Raw genomic sequence first — 26,442 nt, forward strand, 5'->3', positions numbered from 1 at the left:
TACCTGAGTACGGAGAACTATGTTTTCATTTCTTGGAGTAAGACTTAAAAGGGGACTTCTTGGTGGAACGCTGTGGGAAATGGGTATAAGTTCTTGTTCTAGTCTGGGATCTAGAACTGGAGCTCCGAAAGGGAGTAGGTTGCAGTGGAGACAAAGATCTGGGGGGGAAGAGTCAAAGAATCCTTTGGGCATCTCATAGACTGGGAGAGCAGGTCCTGATTGTTCTTTTTCTGCAGGTCAGAGGCAATGTTCAGTACTATAGCCTGTGGAAAAAGATATGTCTTGTCCAAGGGGGAGAATAGGAGGGCTGTTTCTGAGATGGAGTGACACCTTTCGAAGTGAAGGAGCACCAAAGTTCCCTCTTCTTAAGAATACCCATGGGGTACAGACTGGTTAACTCCTGCGTACTATCGCGAACGCCCCTGTCAATACAGGAAAGTACTCCCAAGAGATCCGACAAGATTCCTTGAGGTAGCAAAGAGCACTCTAAGTTAGTGTGCCAGAGCGCCCACCGCCCAGTCAAGGAAGGTCATCACTTCGAACACCTTAAAATATTTTTGGAAGGTGCGCAGTTCTGAGGTTTGAGAACATAATTTTGGCCGAGGAGAAATGATCTCCTGGCCAAGTCAATATGCGGAGAAGTCTCCTGAGAGGAGACAGACTCGGGAAGGAGCCTCGGTCGCATAAAACCTCTTTAGTCTTGACTTGGACACTTGGAAGGGGAAACAAAAAACTGCTTTGCCTTGTTCCCTCTTCTCAGAAACCACCCTTCTACTTCATCCAGTGCCTTCTTTTAAAGCTGAAGAGGAAAGAATTATCAGTAATTTCAAGGGCTGAGGGCTGACTGAGGGGGCTTCATAAAGAAGGTCGAAGCAGAAAGGAGGGGAGTAGCTGGTGAAAAGAAGCTAGGATGTCACTGCAGGAATCTCAACAGCACAGAGCATGCCGATTTAAAGGAGCATCTTGTTCTGGAACAACTACTTCAGAAGAGACAGGGAGAAAGATAATCCTCTGTCGTCCGAGCCATCAGAGGAACCTTTCTGAACAAACTGAGAATATTATCCAGTTTGTTCTGGATCCAGCCCAGCTGAGCGGAGGAACAACGTCTGAGATGACGCTACAAGAAGCGGTGGAGGAGCGGGCGCCAATGGGCACTCGGGGGACGCTGTCGAGACAGGAGTCAGAGATGAAACCTGTTGGAGAATGGGCGCCAGTGGGCACTCAACCGCAAATGGGAGCTTGGGTGCTCGGCTGACACTGGTTGCTGGCTGCTCAGACGCCGATTGGAGATGAAGGCACTGGGTCGCAACTCTGATGCAGTCGCTTCTTTATTCGACCCGAAGAACATCTCTCTGCACCACAAGCGCTTCGGGCGCCAAATTACCTGATCGCCATTCAAGAAGATGAAGAGAAAATTGTTCAGGTTGTCCCAATGACTGGGCTCACTGAATCCTTGTTCTTCTTAAGAACAGGAAGAAATCTCCAAACTTCACTGCACATCTTTTCCAGTGGGCGTGACTTATCCATATAGCGCCTTTGCGCGCTAGACTGGAAATCTATTTGCAGTCAGATTTTGCCAACAGACTGAATCGAGGGGGCGACTGCTCAGGGATGAAGAGAATTGTTCCGGGTTGTCCCAATGACTACACGATGGGCTCACTGAATCCTTGTTCTTCTTAAAGAAACAGGGGAAGAAATCTCAAACTTCACTGCCTTTTCAGTGGGCGTGACTTGTCCGCATAGCGCCTTGCGCGCTTGGGACTGAAATCTGTTTGCAGTCTGGGATTTGCCAACAGACTGAATCGAGGGGGCGACTGCTCTGGGGCAGACCCCACCGACCTCCCTTAGGCTGCCAGTTTGACTCCTCCCAGGTGCTGGGGAGTATTTCAGGGACCTTGGCCTAGGAGAAATGGGGGGCTGAACAGCCACCTCCTCCACTATCACTCACTTGCACGGGGCGCTCTGACTCACTTGTCCATTAGCACTTTCACCGACGATGCCAATTTAGCGATCGATTGAACAATCAACTCGAAACGAGTGTCGATTTTCAACTCCAGACTGGTGATTGTGTTGGGGTTGGAAAGGTGAGAGCCAGGTAAAGGAGAGGTTGCACAGGTGGAGGAGATGGAATGGGAACGGAAGAAATTACAGGAGCAATTTGCATCCCGACCTTGGATGAATCCTGACTAGCTAAAGCTTTACTTGATTCCCCTAGCCATAGCTCCTCCTCCTATCTCTAGCTAGTTTCTTGAGACGTGCACTAAAGTCTTCCACTTCTTAATATCAGTCATTACACTCCTCACAACGTAAATCTACTGGAACATGTTGTTCCCTACACAGAATACAAAACAATATGCGAAGTCAAGATTCTTAGTTAGTCTAGTATTGCAGCCTTTGCTGCAGTACCTAATACTATAGCTACTAGTGTCAGACATCCTAGAAAAATCTAATACAAGTGCAAAAAACAGGCAGTCTCTCGTCAACCAATGATCAAAATTTGCCTAACACTATCTTAATTATGCCAAAAGGCTATGAAAATAAACACTTCACCAATTGAAGATAAGGCAAACAACCAGCTAAGTATAAATTCCAAAATTCGAGCTGCTGCCAACCAGTCCTTCAACCACAGCTGGCAGAAACAAATTGAAGCTCTTTGCTATGTTGTACCTTCTCTTACACCCGAAAGTGGGTGGGGCACATGACCATAACCAAAACAAACTAGCGTGACCCACAACTTCAAAATTTTGAGCTGCTGGTTAAAAGAAACTAATAGCTATGTAATTACTAGGGAAGTTACTTATATGAAAATTTCATTTTATGTTGTGGTTGCAAGGGGCATTATGATTTTTTCCTTTGGCACTAAGTGTCATTCAGTTTCTGGACCATAGTGTCTAAGTGATGGCTTTGGTAAACCAAACAGGTTTGCCAACTAACTCAAAATCTTCAAGACATCTGAGGAATGACTATCGCTTCCAGCCTTGATTTGGCTTGACCATATCTCATCTTTAAGGGGAAGAAATATTATGAATTTCTCTTGATTGTGAAGTTTATAAAATCCTCAATCATATACTGTATCAGTGTGTGTAAATATTAGGTCTAATGTTCAATAGTGTATGTCAACATGATCAGTTGGCCTCTTCAACCTTAATACAGTTAATAAAACTTTAATAAACAATAGAAAGAAATGTGTTGGGAATGAAAATGATACTGTAATACAATATCTACTGCTTTAATTTCATGTAATCCCCAGTTTGCTGCTTTATTGGAAATTCTTTGATATCCTAGTCTAGTTGTGGCTTGACATATTTATTGTTTAGCTTAACCTCTGATTATAAAAGCTCAGTTTTCAGGTTATTGAAAATAAATTAAAGGGTATTAACAAACATTTTGTTGTTTACCGAGTCACTATGAATGAATGCAATACAGTAACAGATACTATAGGTAAACAGGTAGAAATCTGTTTGTTTAGAAGAACAAAAAGTGATTATAGAACAGGATCCCAACAAGGTATGGTGGCAATACAGCCTAGTATTAAATCATAGGAAAGATCAGTCAAATGATAATGAAGGCTGATACATTGTTGAGAAGTAGTGATGCAGTCAAACATATAGTTTTATGAGCCCTTATGAATTTAATGGAGACTCGAAATTAACAAAATCCTTTTAAGAGGGGATTATGGATTATCTTATTAATAAGATTGTTCATGGCTGCTGAAATAAGTATTGTTTTTTTATTACTCCCGCTTTTCCTATATCTCTTTTCCTAGCACAGATGTTAGAAAACCATTGACTGGCAAACTCTGCTATATCTGTAGAAAAATAACCAGAATTGCCACTTTGGTATCTAGTAACTGTTAAGAGTAACACTATATAATATGGAAACCTCAACTGTGCTAAAATTTGAGTACAGTACATTTATTTCTATTTTTACTCCTGACACAAATTTTGTTTGTTTTTTGCTTTGTAAGGCTGAAGGGGCTAACTGATTAAGTTGGTGAAAGCTATTGAGTTCAAGAGCTAATGTTCATACATGAATGTTTGTCGACTTATTTTACCCATGATGAAAAATGATTGGCTTTCCTTAGAGGCTTGATCATCTTGATTCCCCAGAAAAAAACTGAGTCTATAACATTTGTTTTTTCACAAAGGCACTGTTAATTTTTTAACAATACACTGACCACATAAGAAGGCTGACTAGAAGGTTTTGTTTTTAGATGTGAGAAGGGTCTAGTCCTCATTAAATTGAGTGAGTTTCACAGGAATTGCAAAGGATGTACTAAGTTAAGTCCTCTTCCACACAGGCAATACAGTTATCAGTTTAGCGTTACAGATACATAAGATGCAGTGCCCTCTCAAAGTATGGCTTACCATGCTACAAAGTATCATTCATTTCTGGGTTTCCTGCATATGCATGGTTAAATAAACCTTGCTCTTAACTGTCTTACTCAAATTCATTGGGGAAAGTATCTTACTTTACCCAGCAGACAGTCCATGACATCATTCAAGTCCAGTAATGGGGATCTACAGTATTATTGTAAGGTTGCCATGTTTAAGGATTCTGCACATACCTCTGGCCAGCCCCTTGATGTGAACATTTGGTTCTGTGGTTTGATTTGAATCTATTGATTATGGTAATTTCCATAGATTTCCTTTGTTAGTGATGGTTAACAGGCTAAACTGAGTGAACTCACAATTTTGTTAAGACTAGGCGTATTTGTTTTTATTCAAATACAGTAACCTAGTAACCTTTGATCATTTGCCCCTTCATACACCTTTCTCAGTACAACCTTGTATATGAAGTTAAACTTACTGAATGGTAAAAGTGTGAGTAAAATCTCTCAGAGTGCAGATGGATGTGCAGAGCTAAGATCAAACTGATTTTGGATGGCATTGGAATTAATACCTCTGCTCAGCTAGGTGAACTAGCTGAGCCTTCTATGTACACTAATGAGAATGTCATATGCCAGTTGGCCTATTGATGATGAGAGCAAAGAGGAAAGAAAAGGTATTCAGCTGTTCTGGGTTTGGGCAAAGGGAAAATTGCACTGTGAATCAGTCTTAGTCATATAGCTCTCTCTCAACCGTGGGTACTTATTATACTAAGGTTTATGTTGGTGGTACGTTTGTTCATGTGTATGCTGTTGGGACTGTCACCTGCTATCTGGAAGAAAAGTGTGCTCCCTTGACCACAAAGTTGGCCATTTCTTAACCACCTTGATGATGGGTGGATTAGGACAGGGGTAGTTATGCAGTACGAGGTCCCAAAAATGACCTTGTGAAACATCAAGTGTTCAAAGGACATGCTACAGTCATACTTGCTAGAGTTGGAAACCAAGCAGTAAATTTTTGTTGTTGTTTCGAAATATGCTAGCATTAGTGTCAGGAAGAAGAAGTTAAGGGGAAAAAAATGTCAGTCATATGGTTAAAATGTTTTACAGAGTTCATTAAAACATTAGTTTTCATAAAAGTAACTTACCAAGTAATTACATAGCTATAGTTTCTAACTCGCACAGCAGCCTTATTTAAAAAATCGCGGTAGCACTTCGTTAGTTTAGTGTAGGTGAAAAGCCCTGCCCACCAACGGGAGACTGGAAACGACTTGGCAGAAAACCCCATTCTGTTTCTACCGCGCTCTCAAGTGACGTCGGGGGATTGCTGCATCTTTTGTTTACTGATTTTCAGTTGTATGGCTGGATTTTGGTAAAGTATTATCAGTTTTTTGAGTAGCCTTCAAGCTTTAATAGCTTCAGGATCTTTTTTTTCTAGTTCTTTGGTTATTATTATGTCTGATTCAAGTTCACCTAGTTTTGCTATTGTAGTGAAAGTTGCAAAATCAGATTAATCAGATGTTCATTTGATTTTCATACAATTTGCAGCAAATATAGTGGGCAGAAATATAGTAGGGAGAAAACTTGTGCTAAGTGCATGATTAGGAAGAGTAGAAGATACTTAAATCTCAACTAGACAAGTTAGAGAGGGATAGAAAAAGGAAAGTGGCCTCTAGGCCAAGAAACGAGCTTCCCTTAGCCTAGTATTCTACCCTGGCCTAGGTTAGAAGATAGCTCTGCTATTCCTTCTTCCCCTCTTCCTATTTTTCTCCTGCTACTAGTCCTCCTACTTTTGATCCACATACAACCGCACCTGGCTCCCTTGCTTCTGAACTCGATGCCATTGCCAGTCTAGTCTAGGTTTGACAAGAAAATGATCCTACTAGTGAATACAATGGCGGAGTTAGGTGCTTCACTGAAGGCGTTCATGGGAAAACATATTCAGACGGTGCCCCTTCCCGCAAAGTGACACGTGATACTGTTGTGCAAGTGGAGGAGGTGGCTGTTTGTCCTGTCAGTTCTAGACCAAGGTCACTGTCCTGCTCCCCCAACCCTGGGAGAAGACATACAGAAAGTCCAAGGGAGTTTGCCCATGGGTAGTCACCCCCTCAATCTTCCCGGAGACTATGGTCTCCTTCACCTCCCCCAGTCAGACCTTCAACTTCATCTCCTTCGCCTGTGGACCCTAATGAGCCTGCTCTTGCTCCGATTAAGCGTCTGCTGCCAGTTTCTGAGTGATCGCAGCCAGCTCCCAAGCGCCTGGGACTAGCTCCTGAGTGCCCGGGACCAGCTTCCAAGCTCCCAGGACCAGATCCAGACCGCCTGGGACCAGCTCCCAACCGCCTGGCACCAGTTGCCAAGCGCACGGCGCCAGCTCTCAAGTGTCTGGTGCCTGCTCCCAAATTGCTGGTGTCAACTCTTCAGTATCGATCTCCTGCTCAGGGCGGCAAGCACCTGTTTCCAACCGTGGATCTCATAGCCTATGCAACTCTCCTTCAGTATTTGCAGGCGAGCTTTCCTACCCTTTTTTTGGCTTCAGCTAGCCCCAGTTTCTCCTACCTCAACCTTCCTGATGGGGAGCCTTCCTGATGGGGAGCCATCCAGATGGCAGACCTGGGCTCCCCACAATGGTGCTCCCCTCGTCTACTAGGAAGGCACTCTAGGAGATTGAAGTTTGGTTTTCTGCTAAGAGGGAGTATGGTAAGGCTTCTTAAGTCTTTCCTCCCTCACGCTTAATCCGTAGTAGGTTTCTTTCCTATGCCACTTGGGAGACTCCTTCCTGACGCTCAGTGTTTTCGTCTGCGAAAATTGTGTTTTTCGTCAGCAGAACTTGACCTCTTTGAGTTGTTTGAGGCTTTCAGTTTCTTGGACTGGATGGTGAGAGCACTAGCCAAGAAGATTGAAGGGATGGCTGTCTTGAACTTGTGGCTCTTTTCTCTTTGGGAGTTTTGAAGAAAAGTGTGTTTTGGTGCTCTCATTCCACTAAAGGAGTTACTCAGGTGCAGAAGTTGGACCTCCATAGAAGTCGACTTAATATATTCTGGTACATTCTCCCAAACGCCCCAAGGACTTGTCCGTGTTTCTTCCTAAGACCGTCTCCTCTCCAGCAACATCATTTTGTGGGAGTAAGCCCAAGTCCAGTCTAGGACCCTCTCCAGTGTCTGCTTCTTGGCCAGAACTATCAAGAGGAGCTCAAGTCCTTGCCCAAGAAATGAGGAAGAAATCCTTCGTGCACAAGTGGGAGCCAGTCTTCTTGATTTCTGGGAGAAGTGGAGTATCAGAGGGACAGAACTGAATTGTCAAGGTTCTGAGGGAGGACTTCTCCATTCCATTCATGGAGAGCCCCCCTTTGGTCCCTTCTCCCATCATTTTGATGGCCTGCTGAGGAGGCTCAGGAAAACATTTGGCCCTTTTGGAGGAGGTCTCCTCTCTCCTTCGAAAGAGAGTCAGAAGTTGAGGACACCAACTCAGAGGGCTTTTACTACCATCTGTTTGTGGTCCCCAAATCATTGGGGTATGGAGACCAGTCCACAACGTAACCGCCCTTGATCTCTTTGTCCAGCAGACAAAGTTCAGATGGAGACGAACCTGTTATTCCTTTCATCCATTCACCAGGGTGATTGAATGATAACCTTGGACATGTAGGACACATGCTTCCACTTTCCCTTCCATCCAGACTCCAGGAAGTATCTAATGTTCGTCTTCCAGGACACTCTCAGATGCCCCATCAATGTCTAAACGCCTGTCTCCTCTCAGAGCGCCCAGCGCCACCCGAGCACCCACCGCCATCCGATTGCTTGGTGCCAGCTAAATCTTCCAGTTTTGGGCTCCTTCCTTCAGCCTTTCTATGGCACCTCAAATGTTCTTTCAAGTCCTTGCTCCTCTACCAAATGACTTCATTTAATAGGCATAAACGTCATTTTATATCTGGACGACTTGCCTCTTCAATCCCCTTTGAGGGAAAAGTGCACGAAGGGCTTGAACATCTCTCTCAGGAACTGGGAATTATCATCTACTTTCAGAAGTCCCAGTTGGCTCCATTGCAACAGTTCCTCTGTTTGAGGATGAGTCTCAGCTCTTAGACTTTTCGGGCTTTTCTGTCTGCCAAGAGAATTGCCAGCTGTCTTCAGATGGTCCACAAGTTTCTAGCCCCTTCGTCTTGCTTGGCCCATCAGTGGATGAGCCTACTGGGGACTCTGTTGTCCATCTAGACGTTCATCAAGTTAGGCAAACTTCTCATGACAGTTTTGCAATTCTTCCTCTAGGCCAACTGGGACAGGGAAACAAAGCCAGATACCTACATGTTTCCCATAAACCTAGTAATGAAGTCAGACCAGCATGGTGGCATTCCGAACATAGACTTTTGGAAGGAAAGCCCTTCATCCTCTTAGCCCAGACTCAGACTTCTATTCAGACTCCTTTGTTCTAGGTTGAGGAGTCCTCTTGGGGAACCGAGAAGTTTCTGGGACATGGTCTCCAGAAGAACAGAACCTTCACATCAACGTCAGAGAGCTGAAAGCTATTCACCTAGGGCTTCAGTTCTTCTCAACCCTGGTTCACAACAAGACTGTGGCAGTCCATTCAGACAATACCACAGCCCTAACCTACATACGAAAGCGAGGCAGCACTCACTTTTTCTCCCTGCCAGACAGCAAGAGACCTTTTACTGTGGACAGATCAAATTGAGTGAATCTAGCACTCAATTTTTTCAGGGCAAACTAAATATTCTGGCGGATGAGCTGAGCCATCAAATAGTAGGTCCCTCCAATTGAGTGAACCTTGGATCCCCTGGTGTATCGGAATCTGTGAGACTATGGGGCAGGCCAACATTGGACCTGTTTGCCACCTAAGGAACCATCGACTTCCTCTCTTCTGTTCTCAGGCCCTGGAGACGCCGTACGGCAGGATTGGTACCACTTGGACCACTATGCCTTTCTGCCCTTCAACATGGTCAGGAAAGTGCTGAACAAGTCTTGAGCTCATTGTAACTTAATGATGATTCTCATAGCCCTGTTCTGGCCCATGAAAGAATGGTTCCAGTACATGCTACAGTTGTGGATGGACTTTCCTAAACTACTCCTAAAAACCGTGTCTACTCAGACAACCTCACTTTAAGAGATACCAAAGGGTTGTCTGTTCTTCCCCTGACAGGCTTCAGACTGTCCGGAAGCTTGTCAGAGCATAAGGGTATTCAAGACACGTTGCAGAGGTTATTGCAAGATGCAGGCATCGATTTTCAAGCTGCATCTTCCTGGCTAAGTGGGCGATTTTCCAAAGCTGGTGTCTCAGACTCAATGTCTCTTCTTCTGAAATGACTGTGACCCAAATAGCGGATTTCCTTCTTTATTCGAGGAGATATAGGAATCTCTCGTCCTCCACCATTAAGGGGTCAAGTCTTGTGGTATGTCTAAGCAAGAATGGAAGATCTGGTATCCTGGAACCTGGATGTAGTGTTGAAGTGGCTGATAGGTCCCGCTTTTGAACCCCTTTGTTCCTCTTCTCGGAGAAACCTTACTTGGAAGACTCTTCCTCATGGCTTTGGCTACTGCTAACATATTAGCGAGTCCCAAGCCATCGATAAGAGTAAGTTTTTTCACAAGGAGATGCAGTTTGCTACTTTACCCTTGGATTTTTAGCCAAGAATGAAGACCCTTCCAAGCCTTGGCCCTGTTCTTTCTCCATTAAGACCTTAATGGATATCTTGACTCTGAGGAAGAAGGGAGAGTTCTTTGTCCTGCTAGGGATTTAAGGTATTACCTGAGCAGGATTGAGAAGATCAGAGGACCATCCAATAACCTCTGGCGCTCTATCAAGAACCTGTCTCACCCTCTGACTAAGAACGCATTGTCCTTCTTCGTCAGTTAATTTCTGAGGCGCATTCTCAGATTTAGGAGAACATTTTGCCTACTTTTAAAGTGAAAGCTCATGATGTCTGGACAGTCTCTACCTTATTAGGTTTCAGGCACATATGTCCCTCACTTCCATTCTGCAGTCGGCCTACTGGAAGTGAGAACCGATCTTTGCATCTCATTATTTGAAAGAAGTTGAAACATTGTTTGAAAATTGCAGTACCTTGGGGCCATTATCAGTAGCTGGCATGGTATAGAGGGAGGAAGCATAGGAATCTCTTTTCTCTTACTATCTCTTCACCTTGAAGTAGGGTGTTGACTTTTCAGGAGCCAGGGGGTACCCACCAGCCTCAGTGGATGGGTTGTGATGTTTTCAGTGTAGGTTAAAGCGTTGTCTGGTGGTTTTATTCTGCTACTGCACCCAGGGCAAGGGCACCTTTTGTAAGCTTGTTAGCCATTGGACATATCCTTTGCTGCAAAGCTCCACGGTTATACTGCCACGCCACTACAGGTTAAGATGAGCACCAGCCATGGGCAGTATTTACCTGCAGTAGCTCTCTTACCAGATAAGGAAATGACAAGCATTGTTTTCAGTGCTAGCGACTCTTCTATTTCAGAGTCGTTACCATAACTTAATGTTTTGGAGTAGAATATGTCCATTTATCCCAACCCCCTTTCAGTGTGGGATTCAGCTATGCAATTACTTGGAAAGTTACTTATATGAAAATGTTATTTTCATAATAAAATCAAATTTCATATATGCTTACCAAGTAGTTTCAGAATCGGAGCCCTCCCTCCTCCCTTCTCATGGACATAAGGGCACAAACAGAATGAGGTTTTCTGCCAAATCATTTCTAGTACCCCTGTTGGTGGGCGGGGAATGTCAACTACACTAAACTATAAAATGCTACCGCGATTTTTTTAATTAAAGGCTGCCACGCGAGTTAGAAACTATAGCTATATAATTACTTGGTAAGTATATATGAAACTTAATTTTATAAAAAAAAATTTTTGTACATTATATCATTACAAAGTTCTTATTGATACATTGCCAATTGGCTTTCATAACATTTCACTACTTTTTCAGTATGAAGTGTATTGTAATAGAAACTTATTTAGTCTAGGAAATCAGACATCATATTTCTCAGTATCCTATACTGTATATGTATAGCCTATATATAGTAGTATTAGCCACATGGAATACTGCCTGCAAGTGAGCACACTAAGATGTCTTTGTGATAAGTGTTTAAATAACTTGTCTATAATATGTTAACTGTACTTGCTTAGAAGAGGATGTAGGGAGGGGGAAGAAGTGATGTCAAACATTCTTTCCTCATTTGAGAATCAGCAGTTAAACACAGCCTTGTGAGCCTTTAAAAGAACACTTTATTTGAGAAAAATTTGTAATTATAATTAAGGGCAATATTATGATTAAAATACTGCTAAAATTAGCATATGAAAATATTAAGACAATGTGACACCTCTTTCCTCGTGTTGCCGAATCTGCTTCTAGCCTAAGGGGATGGTAAGGAGGAAAATCAGTTACAGTATAGTTTTGGGTTAGTTGAGTTAATCCTTTTCATTAAAGGACCTCTGTACTTTATAATCTTGCTATCATGACATAGTTTAGCAATTTGTGTAATGTAAGAAAAACCCAACAAAGCTAAATTACTGTATTAATAGATTAAAGAGCATTACAGTTAATGAAGTGGATGTAGATTATGTGAAAAAACAGTCCAGAATTACATTACTTAGAGACTTGACTGGAATTTTCATATTTAAATTGATTTGATTTAGTTTCCGGTCATATATCTTCATATAGGGTAATAACGTATCGTTTAGAAAAGAACCTTTGACTCTAAACTCTGTTGTTTTTAAGAAAAAGAAAACCATAAATACCACGGATCAGTGTTGAAGGAATGGGTATCCACAGTCCACAAGTTACCTTCAAGAATCAGGAATATGCCCCTTTTTTGTCTGACTTCTTTGATTCATTTTTAGGGTACTGTAGTAAGATGTATGTGAGTGAAAGAGAGAGAAAAAGAGATGAACTTTGTTAGGACATTCATTTAAGTGTTACTGGACTTTTGCTTTATTGTATTCTATAGTAAATCAACCACATTACCTTAGTGTAAATAAAAAAAAAGTACCCATAGAAATGTAAGTAACATGGGAGTCTACATTACTGGTACTGTAATCTGGTGGATGTTTTCATATTCTTGTTACACTTTTAAATATACAGCATTCATTTTTTAATAACAAATGTTATATGCAATACAGTACATACAATACATGTAAATTATGTTTGTTTAATGATAGTAGTTACATGATCATAAATGCATATTTAGTTTGGTAGGGTAGGCTGCTGTGACAAAGTTCTTGAATGATGCCATATTTTTGTTGAAGTGTGATATTTTTTGGTTCTTGTGTTTGATATACACATGACATAAAAAGGCAACATAAATCATTTACTGTATATTTTTTTTTATCCTATTATATTCATTTTAGGCTAGCCAGGGTTAAAGTAGGATTTTCAGTTAGCCTACAGGTAGCATAGCTTATGCTAGCCTAGTCACTATTGCTTTAACTGCGCTTTGGATATACTGTATTCATACACCCCCTTTCCCCTTTGGATGTATTAGCACAAATGACAGAGATCTTACTACTGTATACTGATAAATTTAATATTTGTACACCATGAAATATTACATTGAAAGCTTTCTCATACTTTGGTTACTCAGTATGGTTACAGTATTGGTATTTTTTACCATACCACTGTAAGGTGTTTCATTTCTCTATGTTATTTATGTTGCTTGAGTCACTGACTGGAAAGGAAATTGCTTTTAAATTCATCTTAAATCATACATGATGTAAGGGAAAGATAAGGCTAAAAGTAATAAATTTGATGACAAATGAAAAGTTGTGAAAGTTTTTCAAATAATTTTCAATAGATGTTAACTTTCCAGGGAGTCAAAAAATACAGCAAGCAACTAGTTTGAATAAAGTATGGTTAATCCTTAGGGAATGGGCTAAATATATATCAAACACACCCCCAGACTGGTTTGTAAGAAAAAAAAAATTAAAAAAATTCTTTCCCTACCTTCCACAGGAAGTTGAAAGTGGCTATTTACAACCGTGTGGGGCGCCTCTTTTACAAGACACTCGTAAAAATATGCTAATTTTAGCAAGTTATGCATGTTTTTTCTAATAATTTTATTATGTAAAATTATAGTTACAGCTCATACAGTATCATAACAGATAAGAACTAAAGTCAGTAACAAATTCTAAAGGCCTGTCCACACTAGGAAACATTGTTTGGAAACAAAGTTTGCAAACTGTTTGGAAAACAGTTTCTGAAATTGTTTGTAAACAGTTTGGAAACTGTTTCAAACAGCTTGAAACTGTTTGCAAACAATGTTTCCTGTCCAGACCTCAGTTGTCGAGGATGCCTGCTGGTGCAGTAGCTCTGTATTTTACTTGGCAGTTTTAATGCACTCAAGGAGGGGATAAGAGAGAGAAAAAGAGACGGGTGAGGAAGTTTTAGGGAAAGGAGCGTGTCATGCTGACTAGCTTCTGGCGTGTATGATATGTACATATACATATATACATATGTATAAGTATGAATGTTTAAGTGTATATATGTAATTATATATACACATACATCTACACGTATAAATACATACATATATATATATATGTGTGTGTGTGTGTGTACATTATACATGTGTACATACACACATACACACACAGAAACACTAAATGTTTTCCATTCTGGATGGGAAACAAATATACGGTAAAAAGTGTTTCTAACTGGAAACTGTTTGTAAACTTTGTTTCCAAACAATTTCCAAACTGTTTCCAAACTGTTTGCAAACAGTTTGCAAACTTTGTTTCCAAACAATGTTTCCTAGTGTGGACAGGCTATATATATATAGTATATTTGTTGTAAAATATTTACGAGATTTACTGAGATGGTGAGATGCAGTAACTTTTTGTGAGGTATACATGTCTTTTCTAATATTTCTTTGCACTTTTCTTAAAATTACAATTATAGCTGACATACTATCATAAAAGATAAGAACTAAAACCAACAGCAATACCTGGGTAAGTTTATGAGCAAGTAAATAAAAAGACATCCTGGAGCTGCAGAGAGGCAGTATATTCCCCTCTGAAAATCTCAATGCATATTGATTGATGTCTGTCCTGCGCTGAGCTATTATAGTTGCCATAAGTCATTTATGGGCCACTGAAGTGATATGAACATTTTTCCCGCTAAATTCATCCAAATTGAATGGTGCGTAATATTAATACTCATATGAGTTAGCCCATCCATCTCTCAAAACCTGTTATAGATACTCATATGATGATGCCCATCCATTAAATTAAATAAATTAGATAACAGGTTTTTAATGGACACCATTTTGTTTAAAGCATAATGTATTTTATTGATAATTATCACTAACAGTGTTTTTCTATTTACAGCATCTCATCGAACGATCATTTTATGCCGTCACTGAAACATGCCTGGCTTTCACAGTTTTTCGAGATGATTTCTCTCCAAAGTTTGTGGCCCTTTTTACTGTACTGCTCTTTCTCAAGGCTTTCCATTGGCTGGCAGACTATAGGGTCGATTTCATGGAAAGATCCCCAGTCATAACATTCTTATTCCATATCAGAGTTACATGTAAGTACAATTATGGAGTTTTTTATTTTTCTTGTAAATTAATGTTTTAAGATCAGATGAGTATAGTTGGTTTATTGAAAAGAAAACCAGATGAGTATAGTTGGTTTATTGAAAAGAAAACCCTATTTCTTCGGTTAAGTGCAGATTCTGCCTAAGCAGTTGGAGAGATGAAGATATTTATGAGGAAAGTCTGTTTGATCAGTTTTTGAGGTGGGAGTTGAGTAAAATTGTAGTTGTGCATATGTTTTTACTAAGGACTTAAATGTGCTCTCACTTTAAATTAACTTAAGATTGTGGGTGGGTCCCAAAATTTGGTCTTTGGCAAAATACAAATTGAGTGACTATGGACAAAGGGCAATGATTTTTATATATGTAACTTACCCAGTAATTACTTAGCTAAGAGTTTCTAACTCGATGGCAGCTTCAATTTTGAAATTCGCGGTAGCGATAGTCTTTTGTTTATGTAGGTGACTAACCCCGCCCACTTTCAGGGTGAAGAGAGAAACAACTAGGCCGAGAGCTTCACTTTTATTTCTGCCAGCTTAACAGCAAGACAGCTTTAAGAAGCAGCTTGATTTTGTTTATTCAGCTTGAAAGTCTTGCCGTTTGGTGATGTATTTTTGGCTCAGTAGCCTTTGGATTTGTATTGTCTGACTGATTTATTTAGTACTTTTCCCAATTTTGACTATTGTTCTCTCAGGAGATTGACTCAATTTATTTCACTTGTTAGCTAGTACTATGTCTGATTCTAGCGGATCGAAGTTTTAGGTATTGTAGCAGAGGTTGCAATACTCGTTTGACCAAAGCATGTTACTTCTTCACACACCCTTTGACGACGGCAGAGACAAATTTGTTCAATTGACTTGACTTAGAGGCATGCCAGAATGGGAGGAAAGAAAGTGGAAGACAGTGACTTCTCATCTAGCAAAATTAGAAAGGGATCGTAAGAGGAAAGCAACTGCTAGAGCTGTGGTTAACCCTTAACGCCTATTGGACGTATTACACGCCGACTAAAATTGTCTGTTGGGTGCCGAGGGACGCACTTGCACGCCGACTACAAAAATTTCAAACCTTCGGTCAACGCTGACTGACCGAAATGGTCGAAAAACGCAATTGTAAGCTAAAACTCTTACATTCTAGTAATATTCAATCATGTACCTTTCATTTTGCAACAAATTGGAAGTCTCTAGCACAATATTTCGATTTATGGTGAATTTTTGAAAAAAAATTTTTCTTACGCACGGCAGTAACTCAGCCGAAAATTTCATAAATTCTTTCGTCATTTTGTCGTAATTTTTGCACTGTTCTATATTAGCCGTTACATAAAGTTTTATATGAAAATGTGTGCAATTTCATGTACAATACAGCAAAATACAACCCTATGGTTGTAGCTTTATCAGTTTGAAATATTTTCATATAAAACCACTTATAACTGCCAAAATTTCAAGCTTCGTCAATTTCTTTGACTCGACCGAAATGGTCAAAAACGCAATTTTAAGCTAAAACCTTACGATCTAGTAATATTCAATCATTTACCTTCATTTTGCAACCAATTGGAAGTCTCTAGCACAATATTTCGATTTATGGTGAATTTCTGAAAAACTTTTTCTTACGTCCGCGCAGAAATTCTTTCACACGCTATCGTAATGTTTGCACTGTTTTATATTAGTCGTTACATAAAGTTTTATATATGGAAATGTGTGCAATTTCATGTAGAATACAACAGAAAATAACTCATGGTTGTAGCTTTTTCAGTTTTGAAATATTTTCATATAAATCACGATAACTGCCAAAATTTCAAGCTTCAGTCAACTTTAACTCGACCAAAATGGTAAAAAATGCAATTATAAGCTAAAACTCTTACATTCTAGTAATATTCAATCATGTACCTTCATTTTGCAACAAACTGGAAGTCTCTAGCACAATATTTCGATTTATGGTGAATTTCTGAAAAAATTTTTTTCCTTACGCCGCCCTGCGCGTAACTCGCCTAACATCTCAGAAATTCTTTCACATGTCGTAATGTTTGCATCGTTTTACGTTAGTCATTACATAAACTTTATATATGAAAATATGCGCAATTTCATGTAGAATACAACAGAAAATAGCTCATGGTTGTAGCTTTATCAGTTTTGAAATATTTTCACAAATCACGATAACTGCCAAAATTTCAACCTCGTCAACTTTAACTCGACCGAAATGGTAAAAACGCAATTGTAAGCTAAAACTCTACATTCTAGTAATATTCAATCGTTTAACTTCATTTTGCAATAAATTGAAGTCTCTAGTACAATATTTCGATTTAGGTGATTTTTTTAAAACATTTTCCTTACGCTCGCGCCGTAACTCGCCAACATCTCAGAAATTATTTCGTCTCGTTGTCGTAATATTTGCACCGCTTTTATATTAGCTATTACATAAAGTTTTTTATATATGAAAATGTGCGCAATTTCATGTACAATACAACGAAAATAACTCATGGTTTTAGCTTTATCAGTTTTGAAATATTTCCATAAAACACTTATATAAATAGAAAAATTTTACTTTCGGTCAACTTTAACTCGACTTGTAAAATGGTCGAAAACTGCAATTGCAAGCCAAAACACTTACAGTCTAGTAATATTCAATCAATTAGCTTATTTTTCAACAAACTGGAAATCTCTAGCACAATATTTCGATTTATGGTGAATTTTTGAAAAACATTTTTTTACGTCCGCTGTTACTTAATTCATGCATCATTTTGTGATAATATTTTCTGTGTTGCTTTGATCGTTTTAAAATTTGTTATATACCAAAATCATCGCAATTTAGTGTACAATACAACTGAAAAAATTAACTCATTAGCTTTTAACTGCTTTGTTTACAGCGATTTGTATACAATTATATACGAGGTTTTTTTTTTTCGGTCATATATTCCAATATTTATATATGATAATGATATTTTTTTTCATTTCTGATGGTTGCATACTAAACTTCAGGCAATGACAAAAAAAATGAGCCAAAAATGAACTCTTAAATCTTAAAAACTAAGCGTGCTGTGATTTTTTGAAAAAAACTTTTTTTCCACTTCGGCGCTAACTCACCGAACGCCGCCGGCATACGAGAGACGTTTTTGTAAATAGGGCTTCGGCGTTAAAGGGTTAAATTAGCTATTCTAGACGTGACTCAGGAATCTAGTTAGGCTGATATTCCTTCTCTCCCTTCTCCTGCTAAAGTGATTCCTCCTGTTTCCAGCCCTCCTCCTGCACCACCAGTCTCCGCTCCTGGTTCCCTCGTTCCTGACCCTGATCGCTACGCCAGTCTCGAGTCAAAATTCGCCATTCGCCAGGAAGTTTGATGTTCTTGCTAACACAGTGGCACAGTTGGGTGATTCAATGCGTTTCCTCGTGGAGAAATTTAGTGCAAAGTGTTCTAGTGATGTGTTTGTGGAGGGGGTGGCTATCCGTCCCACCGATGCTCCTAGGCAAAGGTCACTGCCATACCCCCAAGCCCTGGGAGGAGGCATACTGGAGGCCCAAGGGAGGTCAGTAGGGTCTGCCCACGGGTAGTCACCCCCTCAGTCGCACCTGTGTCATCCTGGGTGTCGACCAAAGGCAGCCATTGGAAAGGTGTGCCTAGTGCCCATAATCTCTCTCATCCAGTTCGGGAGATTCTAGCCCTTCCCACGGCGCCAGTGGAGATTCTGGGATGAATCTCGCCCGTTGAAAAGGCGAGCACCTCTCAGGGACATGTCCCCTCAGGGTTATGGCAAGAGGTCCAGGGAACGATCCGGTAGTCTGCAGCCGTCGTGCAGCAAATGGGACAGTCCTGAATGTTTCTCTCAGTCAGTAGTGTTCAGACCATCTTCTGTGTCCAGCAAGAGGACTTGTTCTTCAGCAAATAGGGAACCTTCTCGTGACAGTTCACACTCATCTTTCAAGTGCCCATCTGGGATCAAGGACGCCTCTTTAGCAACTGAGCGCTTGTTAGCAGCCGAGCGCCCAGTAGAAACCGAGCGTTTGCTAGTAGCTGAGCGCCCAGAGGATAAGAAATTCCCAGTAGTGCACCCGCATCGCTTGGCGCCAGCGAACTTTTCGGCGCCAACTCACTCTCCTTTGATCGAGGCCAGGGATTTTTTTGACGCCTGCTCCTGTGTTAGACTCCTCATCAAACACCAGTTTTCTTTCACCTACTATTCGATTACTGAGTCAGCTACCTTAGACTGACCTTCTATGGCACCGCTGCAGAAGCAGTTAGACAGCATTTGGTCTTCTTAAGAAGTCGACTTGCTGCTTCAGTAGCGCCTGAAGATCCCTCTCCTGTCCCCAGTCTCATTGGGAGGAGGAAGATTTAAGACAGGGTTCCACCCCATCGGCTTATGCTGCCTTACTGAATTATTTACTGATAATTTCAGATTTCTTCAATCCGACAGCCCTTCTGCCTCCCGGTTTCATTTATGATGAGTGATTTCATCTAGGATTCATTGACACTTTCCAAAGTGGTCTATCTTCATCTAAGAAGGCTCTGAGGGAAGTGGATCTCTGGCTCTCGGAGAAAAGGCACTAGGGCAAGGCATGTTTTGGTTTCCTCCTTCCCACCTTTCGGCCAGGAGATACAGGTCGTATGTGACCGGAGAGGCCCCCCTCCCTGGGAGTGGCTACCTCCTCCCAAGGGGACTTCTTTGGCCTCATTGATTCGGCGCGTAGGTCGGCTTTTACCTCGGCAAAGACCATGTTCTGCGCTGGAGGTGGATCATTTGCTCAAGAGCATGTTCAAGGTGTTCAAAGTGTTTAGTTTTTTAGACTGGGCCGTAGGGGCCTTGGCAAGGAAGATTAGGGATTCAGATCTGCCTCAGGATATTGCCACTGACTGGAGGAGTGTTCTCTCTTGTGCTGATAAAGCAATTCGAGATGGTTCTTTCAAGATTTCCGCCCTTTATTCTATGGGGATTTTGAAGAAGAGGGAATTCAGGATCTCGTTTGTCTCTAAGGGCGCCACTACATCGCATAAATCAGCTCTCCTCTTTTCACCCTTGGATAACACACACCTTTTCCCGCAAGCCAAGGTAGAAGTGGCTGCTCACCTTCATAAGAAGTCCACACAAGACCTGCTCTCGCAATATACAAGGCGTCCGAGAGAGTGGAACGCCCCCCCTTTCAAGTCATCTTCTCCTCTTCAGCCCTAACCTTTTCAAGGAGGCAGACAGAAAGCTCAATCAGGATCACGGACTTTTGTACGTTTCGCCCCACTTGCGGCCAAAAACCCTCCACCAGACCTACAACCCGCAAGTGAATCTTCAGTCCTTTATGCACCCGTGGGAGCCAGACTCTAACTTTTTTGGGGAAGTTGGAGAATGAGAGGAGCAGATATGCGGGTGATGGAAGTATTAAGGGAAGGGTATTCTATCCCCTTCAAAGAAAAACCTCCCTTATCCATCTCTCCTGTCAAATTGATGGCGTACTCTGTAGGATCAATGAAGTATTTAGCCCTCTCGGAAGAAGTGTCGCCTCTCCTCAAGAAGAAGGTGATAGAAGCAGTGGAGAACACCGAGTCCAGGGGTTTTTACAACAGGCTTTTTATAGCACCAAAAGCCACGGGAGGATGGGGACCGGTACTCAATGTGAGTGCTCTGAACGTCTACGTACAGAAAACTAAGTTTCATATGGAAACAGTCCAGTCTGTCCTATCATCCATTCTTCGAGGGGACTGGATGATTTCTCTCGATATGAAAGATGCTTACTGCCACATTCCCATCCAACAAGACTCAAGAAAGTACCTGAGATTTGTTCATGAGAGTCAAGTTTTCCAGTTTCGAGTGCTATGTTTTGGCCTGTCAACAGCACCACAGGTGTTCACCTGAGTTCTCGCCCCATTGGCTAATTGGCTTCACTTCCTTGGGAAGAACGTTTCCCTATATCTGGACGATTAGTTAATACACTCACCCACAAGAGAGAGATGCATGGAGGACCTTCAAAGGACATTACTTTTGACACAGGATCTAGGTTTGCTGTTGAACCTTCAAAAATCCCAACTGACACCTTCTCAGCAGATTCTTTATTTGGGGATGAAGATCGACTCAGAAGGATAGAAGCTTGCCTCAAGAAAGTCAACCTTCTCCTTTCCCTTCAGAAGTGTTCAGTCACTCAATGGATGAGTCTCCTGGGCACTCTTATCATCGATCGAACAGTTTGTGAGGTTGGGAAGGCTGCATATGAGACCTCTACAATTCTTTTTTAAGAGTCAGTTGGGATCGCAGGATAAATCAGGACTTATGCATCTTCCCAATAATGCAAGAGGTAAAGGAGGACCTGCACTGGTGGAACGACGCAAGCAGACTTTCGGAGGGAAAGTCTCTTTCGGTAGTGAACCCTAACCTAGACTACTTCTTCGATGCGTCGGACATCGGTTGGGGAGCTATCCTGGAGGGAAAAGAAGTTTCGGGAGTTTGGTCCCAACAAGAAAAGGCTCTGCACATAAACATCAAAGAACTGAAAGCCATCCATTTGGGGCTGCAGCATTTCGCAAGGGTTAGTGCACGTCAAAGTAATAGTGCATGCGGACAATACAACAGCCTGAGCCTATGTGAGACTCCAAGGGGGGGGACTCACTCATTCTTCCTTTGCAAGACTGCGAGGAGTCTTCTTTTTTGGGCAGAGCAGAACCGAACCCAGCTGTTAACTCGGTTCATTCAGGGGAAGTGAAATGTACTGGCAGACAAACTCAGTCGTCACAAACAAATTCTCCTGACAGAGTGGACTCTGGACCGTCGAGTATGCCCCGACCTGTGGAAGTTGTGGGGAGAACCGATGGCGTGTCACAAACAAAAGTTACATTAAATGAATCTCACACCTCACAATGTGTCGTACAGAAAAACAAAATTTAGATTCATATTCATTAATCTCATTGAAAAAAGAAAATCACAGATTTAATTAAAAGTCAACATTTAAAAATGAAAAATTCAGGAACCACTAATCAAAAACAATACATTAATACAAAAAGAAAATGTTTCCACAACTATGAACAAAGAAAATGATGTACAATCCCAACACATACTTGACAATTTTGACACAACACAGTGAAATTAATACACAATATCCTAAAAATACTGAATTGTTTTATAAACATAAAATAGCAAAAATCAAAAACCAGTAATCAAAATTGAAAAATTCAAAAGATCAGCTTAACACAGTTTACATAACAATGTTGTATCAACAAAATGATGCAAAATTACAGCACATTATTAGCCATTATTTGATACAGCACAGAAGACATCAATAGAAAATTGTGAAATTTTTGGTACAGCACAACAGCATTGACAGTGATATGAAATTTTAGACACAGTAAAAATGGCATCAATAGAATTTATATGAAATTTTAGACACAGTGCAATGACATGTACTTTATATGACCTAAAATGCAATTGCAAAAAATATACAAAATACAAGTACACAGACATGGTTTTATGATATTCTGTGTTCACATTGTGACAGACACATCTATTCATAAGTTAAGTTAAGTATGCCTTAGTTTTACCAGACCACTGAGCTGATTAACAGCTCTCCTAGGGCTGGCCCGAAGGATTAGACTTATTTTACGTGGCTAAGAGCCAATTGGTTACTTAGCAACGGGACCTACAGCTTATTGTGGAATCCGAACCACATTATAGCGAGAAATGAATTTCTATTACCAGAAATAAATTCCTCTAACTCTTCATCAGCCAGCCGGGGAATCGAACTCCAGCCCAGCGAGTGCCAGTCCGCAGCTCTACCGACTCACCCAACGAAGAGCTATATTTATTCATAACCCATGCTCGTACGAGCATTCTCATGCGCTACATATGGCACTTACACATGCCTGCACCTCATCCTCACTTTCCTCTCCCAAGTAGCCAGGTAGCTGGGGTAAGGGGGTACCTGCTTATTTAAGTGCCACATCAAGTTATCTTCTCGGACTGGACGCATTTGAGAGAGGTGGTACTCACCTTGGGACCAAGTTTTGATGTACTGGATTACCACAGTGTCTATTTTAATTTCTTTCACATGGTACGGGCCCAAGTAGGCAGATTCGAGTTTGTGTTCCTTCGGTTGCAGCCTCTTTAAATAAATTCTGTCCCTTATTTTTATGTCACGTTTGTGTGCGGAAACGCTGATCGTATCTCTTCTGATACTTGTCATTGGCCCTCAACAAAAACCTCTGGGTAGTCTGAAACACTCTGAAGGTCAAGTTACAAACATCACGCGGTATTGTTCGATGATATATAATGGCAAAGTTTGATGGTCCATGACAATGGTATACAGCAGTACGGTATCCAGCCCATACACTACAAAGAATGGGGTATCTCCGATGGAGCTATTATAGGCTGTGTTTAGTGCAAATTCCGCCCGCAGCAACATTTCTACCCACTGGTTCGGACTGTCCCCCACTAAATATTTCAAGATATTCGTCACTTCCTGATTATGGGACTCCACTAGCAGCCCATTGGCTGAAGGCCGATAGGAAGCTATGGTGAAATTATCTATTGTCATGATCTTAGTTAATTCCCTGATCACTGCGTTAACAAAATTATGTCCATTGTCACTAATTAAAGTTCGGGGACAGCTGAACCTCATTACAAAGGAGCACAAGGCTTTCGCAACCGAACCTGCTGTTACTTACCATATTTTTGGAGTTTTGAAAAATGCAATGATCTGTGTTTTTGAAGTTAATGAGTAAAAGATAATCATTCAGTAGTTGTGAATGAAAGTTAATGAATCTTTTTGGTTATGTAATATACAGTACATATGTACTGAAGTTAGGTAATGAAGGAAAAACATTTTGTGCTCTAACTTTTTTTTAAATTTAAAAGTGGAAGAAAAAATGTTCACAAATTATCTGAGTTTAGTAGTGGAAAGTTTTAGTGTCTTTACTTAAATAAATTAAGCAATGGTTGAATATGTAAAAATCGGAAGCAAATATAATCGGTCATAAGCTCAAAATCTTAACCCTTTTGCTTACTGGTGACAGATGACGTATGCAAATATCGAAAGAAAAGATTATACAAACCAGCAGACGTGATAATGATCATTTTTGGCGAGTTTTCCTGATATTTTTTATACACCTTTAATGTATGTTTATTTGTTTTGTATAGTTTTAGATTCTTATTCTATAATTACATAATTCATCTTTTTTCTGCGCAAGAGATAGAGAGAACACTGGACAGGGCGCCACTTATTTTATGGAAAACTTAATGCTACTTGGTCATTCATTTTTCATATTTTCCTTGGTGTTATTACAATTTTTTGCATTGCAAAAACTAGGAATTTATCTGGGTGTGCTATGTATACAAAATGAAAACTTTATTACAAATAGTATTTTTTCATTTTTTGTTGGGGGGAGTGCAAAATTTTCTCGTATTGTGATTCTCATTGTTCCACTCACATAAAAATTGTTTGGGGAGTTTTTTATGTCACAGTATGGGAAAATCATTCAGGTGCAATAAAATTGTGTGGTCTACCTTGAAAATTGTCAGAGCTACGCATCTGTGAACAAAAAATGGTAAAGACATTTTTACGCCTACCGCTTGAGTCACCTGCCACTTCCCACAGATGTACCCATACATGTAATTGTTTATGAGTCATAAGCAAAAGGGTTAATTTATATTATAATTGGGGCTTACAGCATTGGCATACCCCTTGAGTAGAGTGCTTTTCTTTATTGTAATATATTCTAAACTGGAAAGCAACAAGAGCCAAAATTACACAGTTTACTAAAAATTTTCAGTGGGTGACATTATCAGACATTATTAAAATCCAGAAGTTTGGGAATAGGACTGATATCTAAAAGGGTCTAGAACAGAAATTACAAGACAAAATATTGGTAGTCATAAAAAGTCCATGAACTTTTATTGACACAATTAATATTTCATTTTGTTACCAAACCAATTTAAGAAGTTTTTTGTAGCTGCAGAAGAGTAGTTCTTCCAATGATGTTTAAATGTAATGCATTAGCTGAGCTGATTCTCTTGATGCACTCTGAAATTATATATTAACTGCAGGCTTCATGGACGTGGGCAATTTGTGTTGAGAATTTGTTTTGAAGATTTTATCTTTTGCCAATTTTGGTTATTACTTACATTTACTGAGTGGAATCCAAATTATTTCCCCCAGTTTTCTGTTTTAATGCTTAATTGAGTAGTCTCTGAAGTTTATAACAGTGGTAGTGAAGGGGTATATAAATAGTCAGTAATTTTATGAATTATATAAATAAAGCAGCATGTGGAATTAAGTATTGATCTTTTCACCAACTTTTGCTGTCAAAGACTGGAAAGAAAAAACCAAGTTGACAGCTTAGAGCCAATGGATCTGTGTGCAGGCACAGTACCCAACCTAATGCCATTTTTCTTTCAGAGAACTTATTTATGTAAGGCTTTTCTGACCAGAAATTTCCCAAATAAGTAATAGGTTTGTATGAAAATTTTTCAAAATATTTTTAATTGTAATTTTATATATTTATGCTTAACATTTTGAAACGTGTCATTTTCCCTGAAGAATCCAGTACAATGTAAGTTAATTAGTCCAAAACCTTTTGCTATAGAATTTGGTATGATGGTGAGAGTTGCATAAAATTTAAATTAGCTGTGTATTACCAGCATACATGTATAGTATTTAAAACTATGATATTGCAGAATGTTATATCTGACAGTATAAGTTAACAAGCTTTCTTCAGAGGTTGCTTGTGTGAGTATGAAAAAATTACGTAATTTGCTAAGAAAGTGGGTATGATAATTAGTACTGCAGTAGAAAACTTTTTTAAATAATTAGTAAGGAATGGATAAATTATCTCTTGCCTTTCAAGCATTTAGTTTTCCGTGCATCAAGGAATTCTTATATGAATCATTTTTATATTCATGTTTAAAAGGTCACAAAAATGTTACTTAACAAATATACATGTATTGCATAGGATTTGAGCCAAGTAGGAGGCAAAGAAAACAAAAAGAAAATATTGCTAGAGATCTTTTTTCCTTGTACCTAACACTCTCAAGTAAAATACAGTAGGTAAATGTTCATAGTTTTACTCTTTGAAAGTGTTTGTTGCATAGTTATGGTTTACGTTTGACTAGTTTTATTTGAACCATAACCATTACTGCTAGACAGTTTTATTGCCTTGAAAAGTGGATATCTTGCAGCAGATTTATATTTGTGAAAATACTGTATTTATATTCAGAGGGGAAGCATTTTTTGAACATTTCATAGAGCTATGTGTTTGTAAATTTAAAGTTCATTGTTAACTTTTTATAGTTTTTTAATATTTTTTAACTGGAATAATTAAAATAAAACTCTAATTTATTACATTCTTCTAGCTTTACTGTTGTTGTTGAGTCTTCTGGACTTAGTGCTGGTAAGCCATGCTTATCTGTCGACAATTACAAGAGGAGCATCAGTGCAGCTTGTATTTGGCTTTGAGTATGCCATATTGTTAACTGTGGCATTAAATATAGGGGTCAAATATGTGTGCCATACAATTGATCTACAGTCAGAAAATCCATGGGAGAATAAAGCAATGTATCTCCTGTATACAGAACTATGTATGGGTAAGTATTTTTTCTCCAGTTATTTGGATGCTGT

General features: G+C 40.0%; 1 protein-coding gene across 6 annotated transcripts in view; it reads left to right on the forward strand.

Moving 5' to 3' along the window:
- sip3 (septin interacting protein 3) overlaps window positions 1–26,442 on the forward strand; it is a 315,555-nt gene that overhangs the window by 253,395 nt on the left and 35,718 nt on the right. For all 6 annotated transcript variants that reach the window (XM_067099897.1, XM_067099896.1, XM_067099899.1 and 3 more), the window contains 2 exons: window positions 14,659–14,860; window positions 26,178–26,408. In XM_067099897.1, the coding sequence (XP_066955998.1) occupies window positions 14,659–14,860; window positions 26,178–26,408 (433 nt within the window). The remainder of the gene's footprint in view (window positions 1–14,658; window positions 14,861–26,177; window positions 26,409–26,442) is intronic.

Source organism: Macrobrachium rosenbergii, chromosome 55 (assembly GCF_040412425.1).
Source record: "Macrobrachium rosenbergii isolate ZJJX-2024 chromosome 55, ASM4041242v1, whole genome shotgun sequence".
NCBI classification, from domain to species: domain Eukaryota; kingdom Metazoa; phylum Arthropoda; class Malacostraca; order Decapoda; family Palaemonidae; genus Macrobrachium; species Macrobrachium rosenbergii.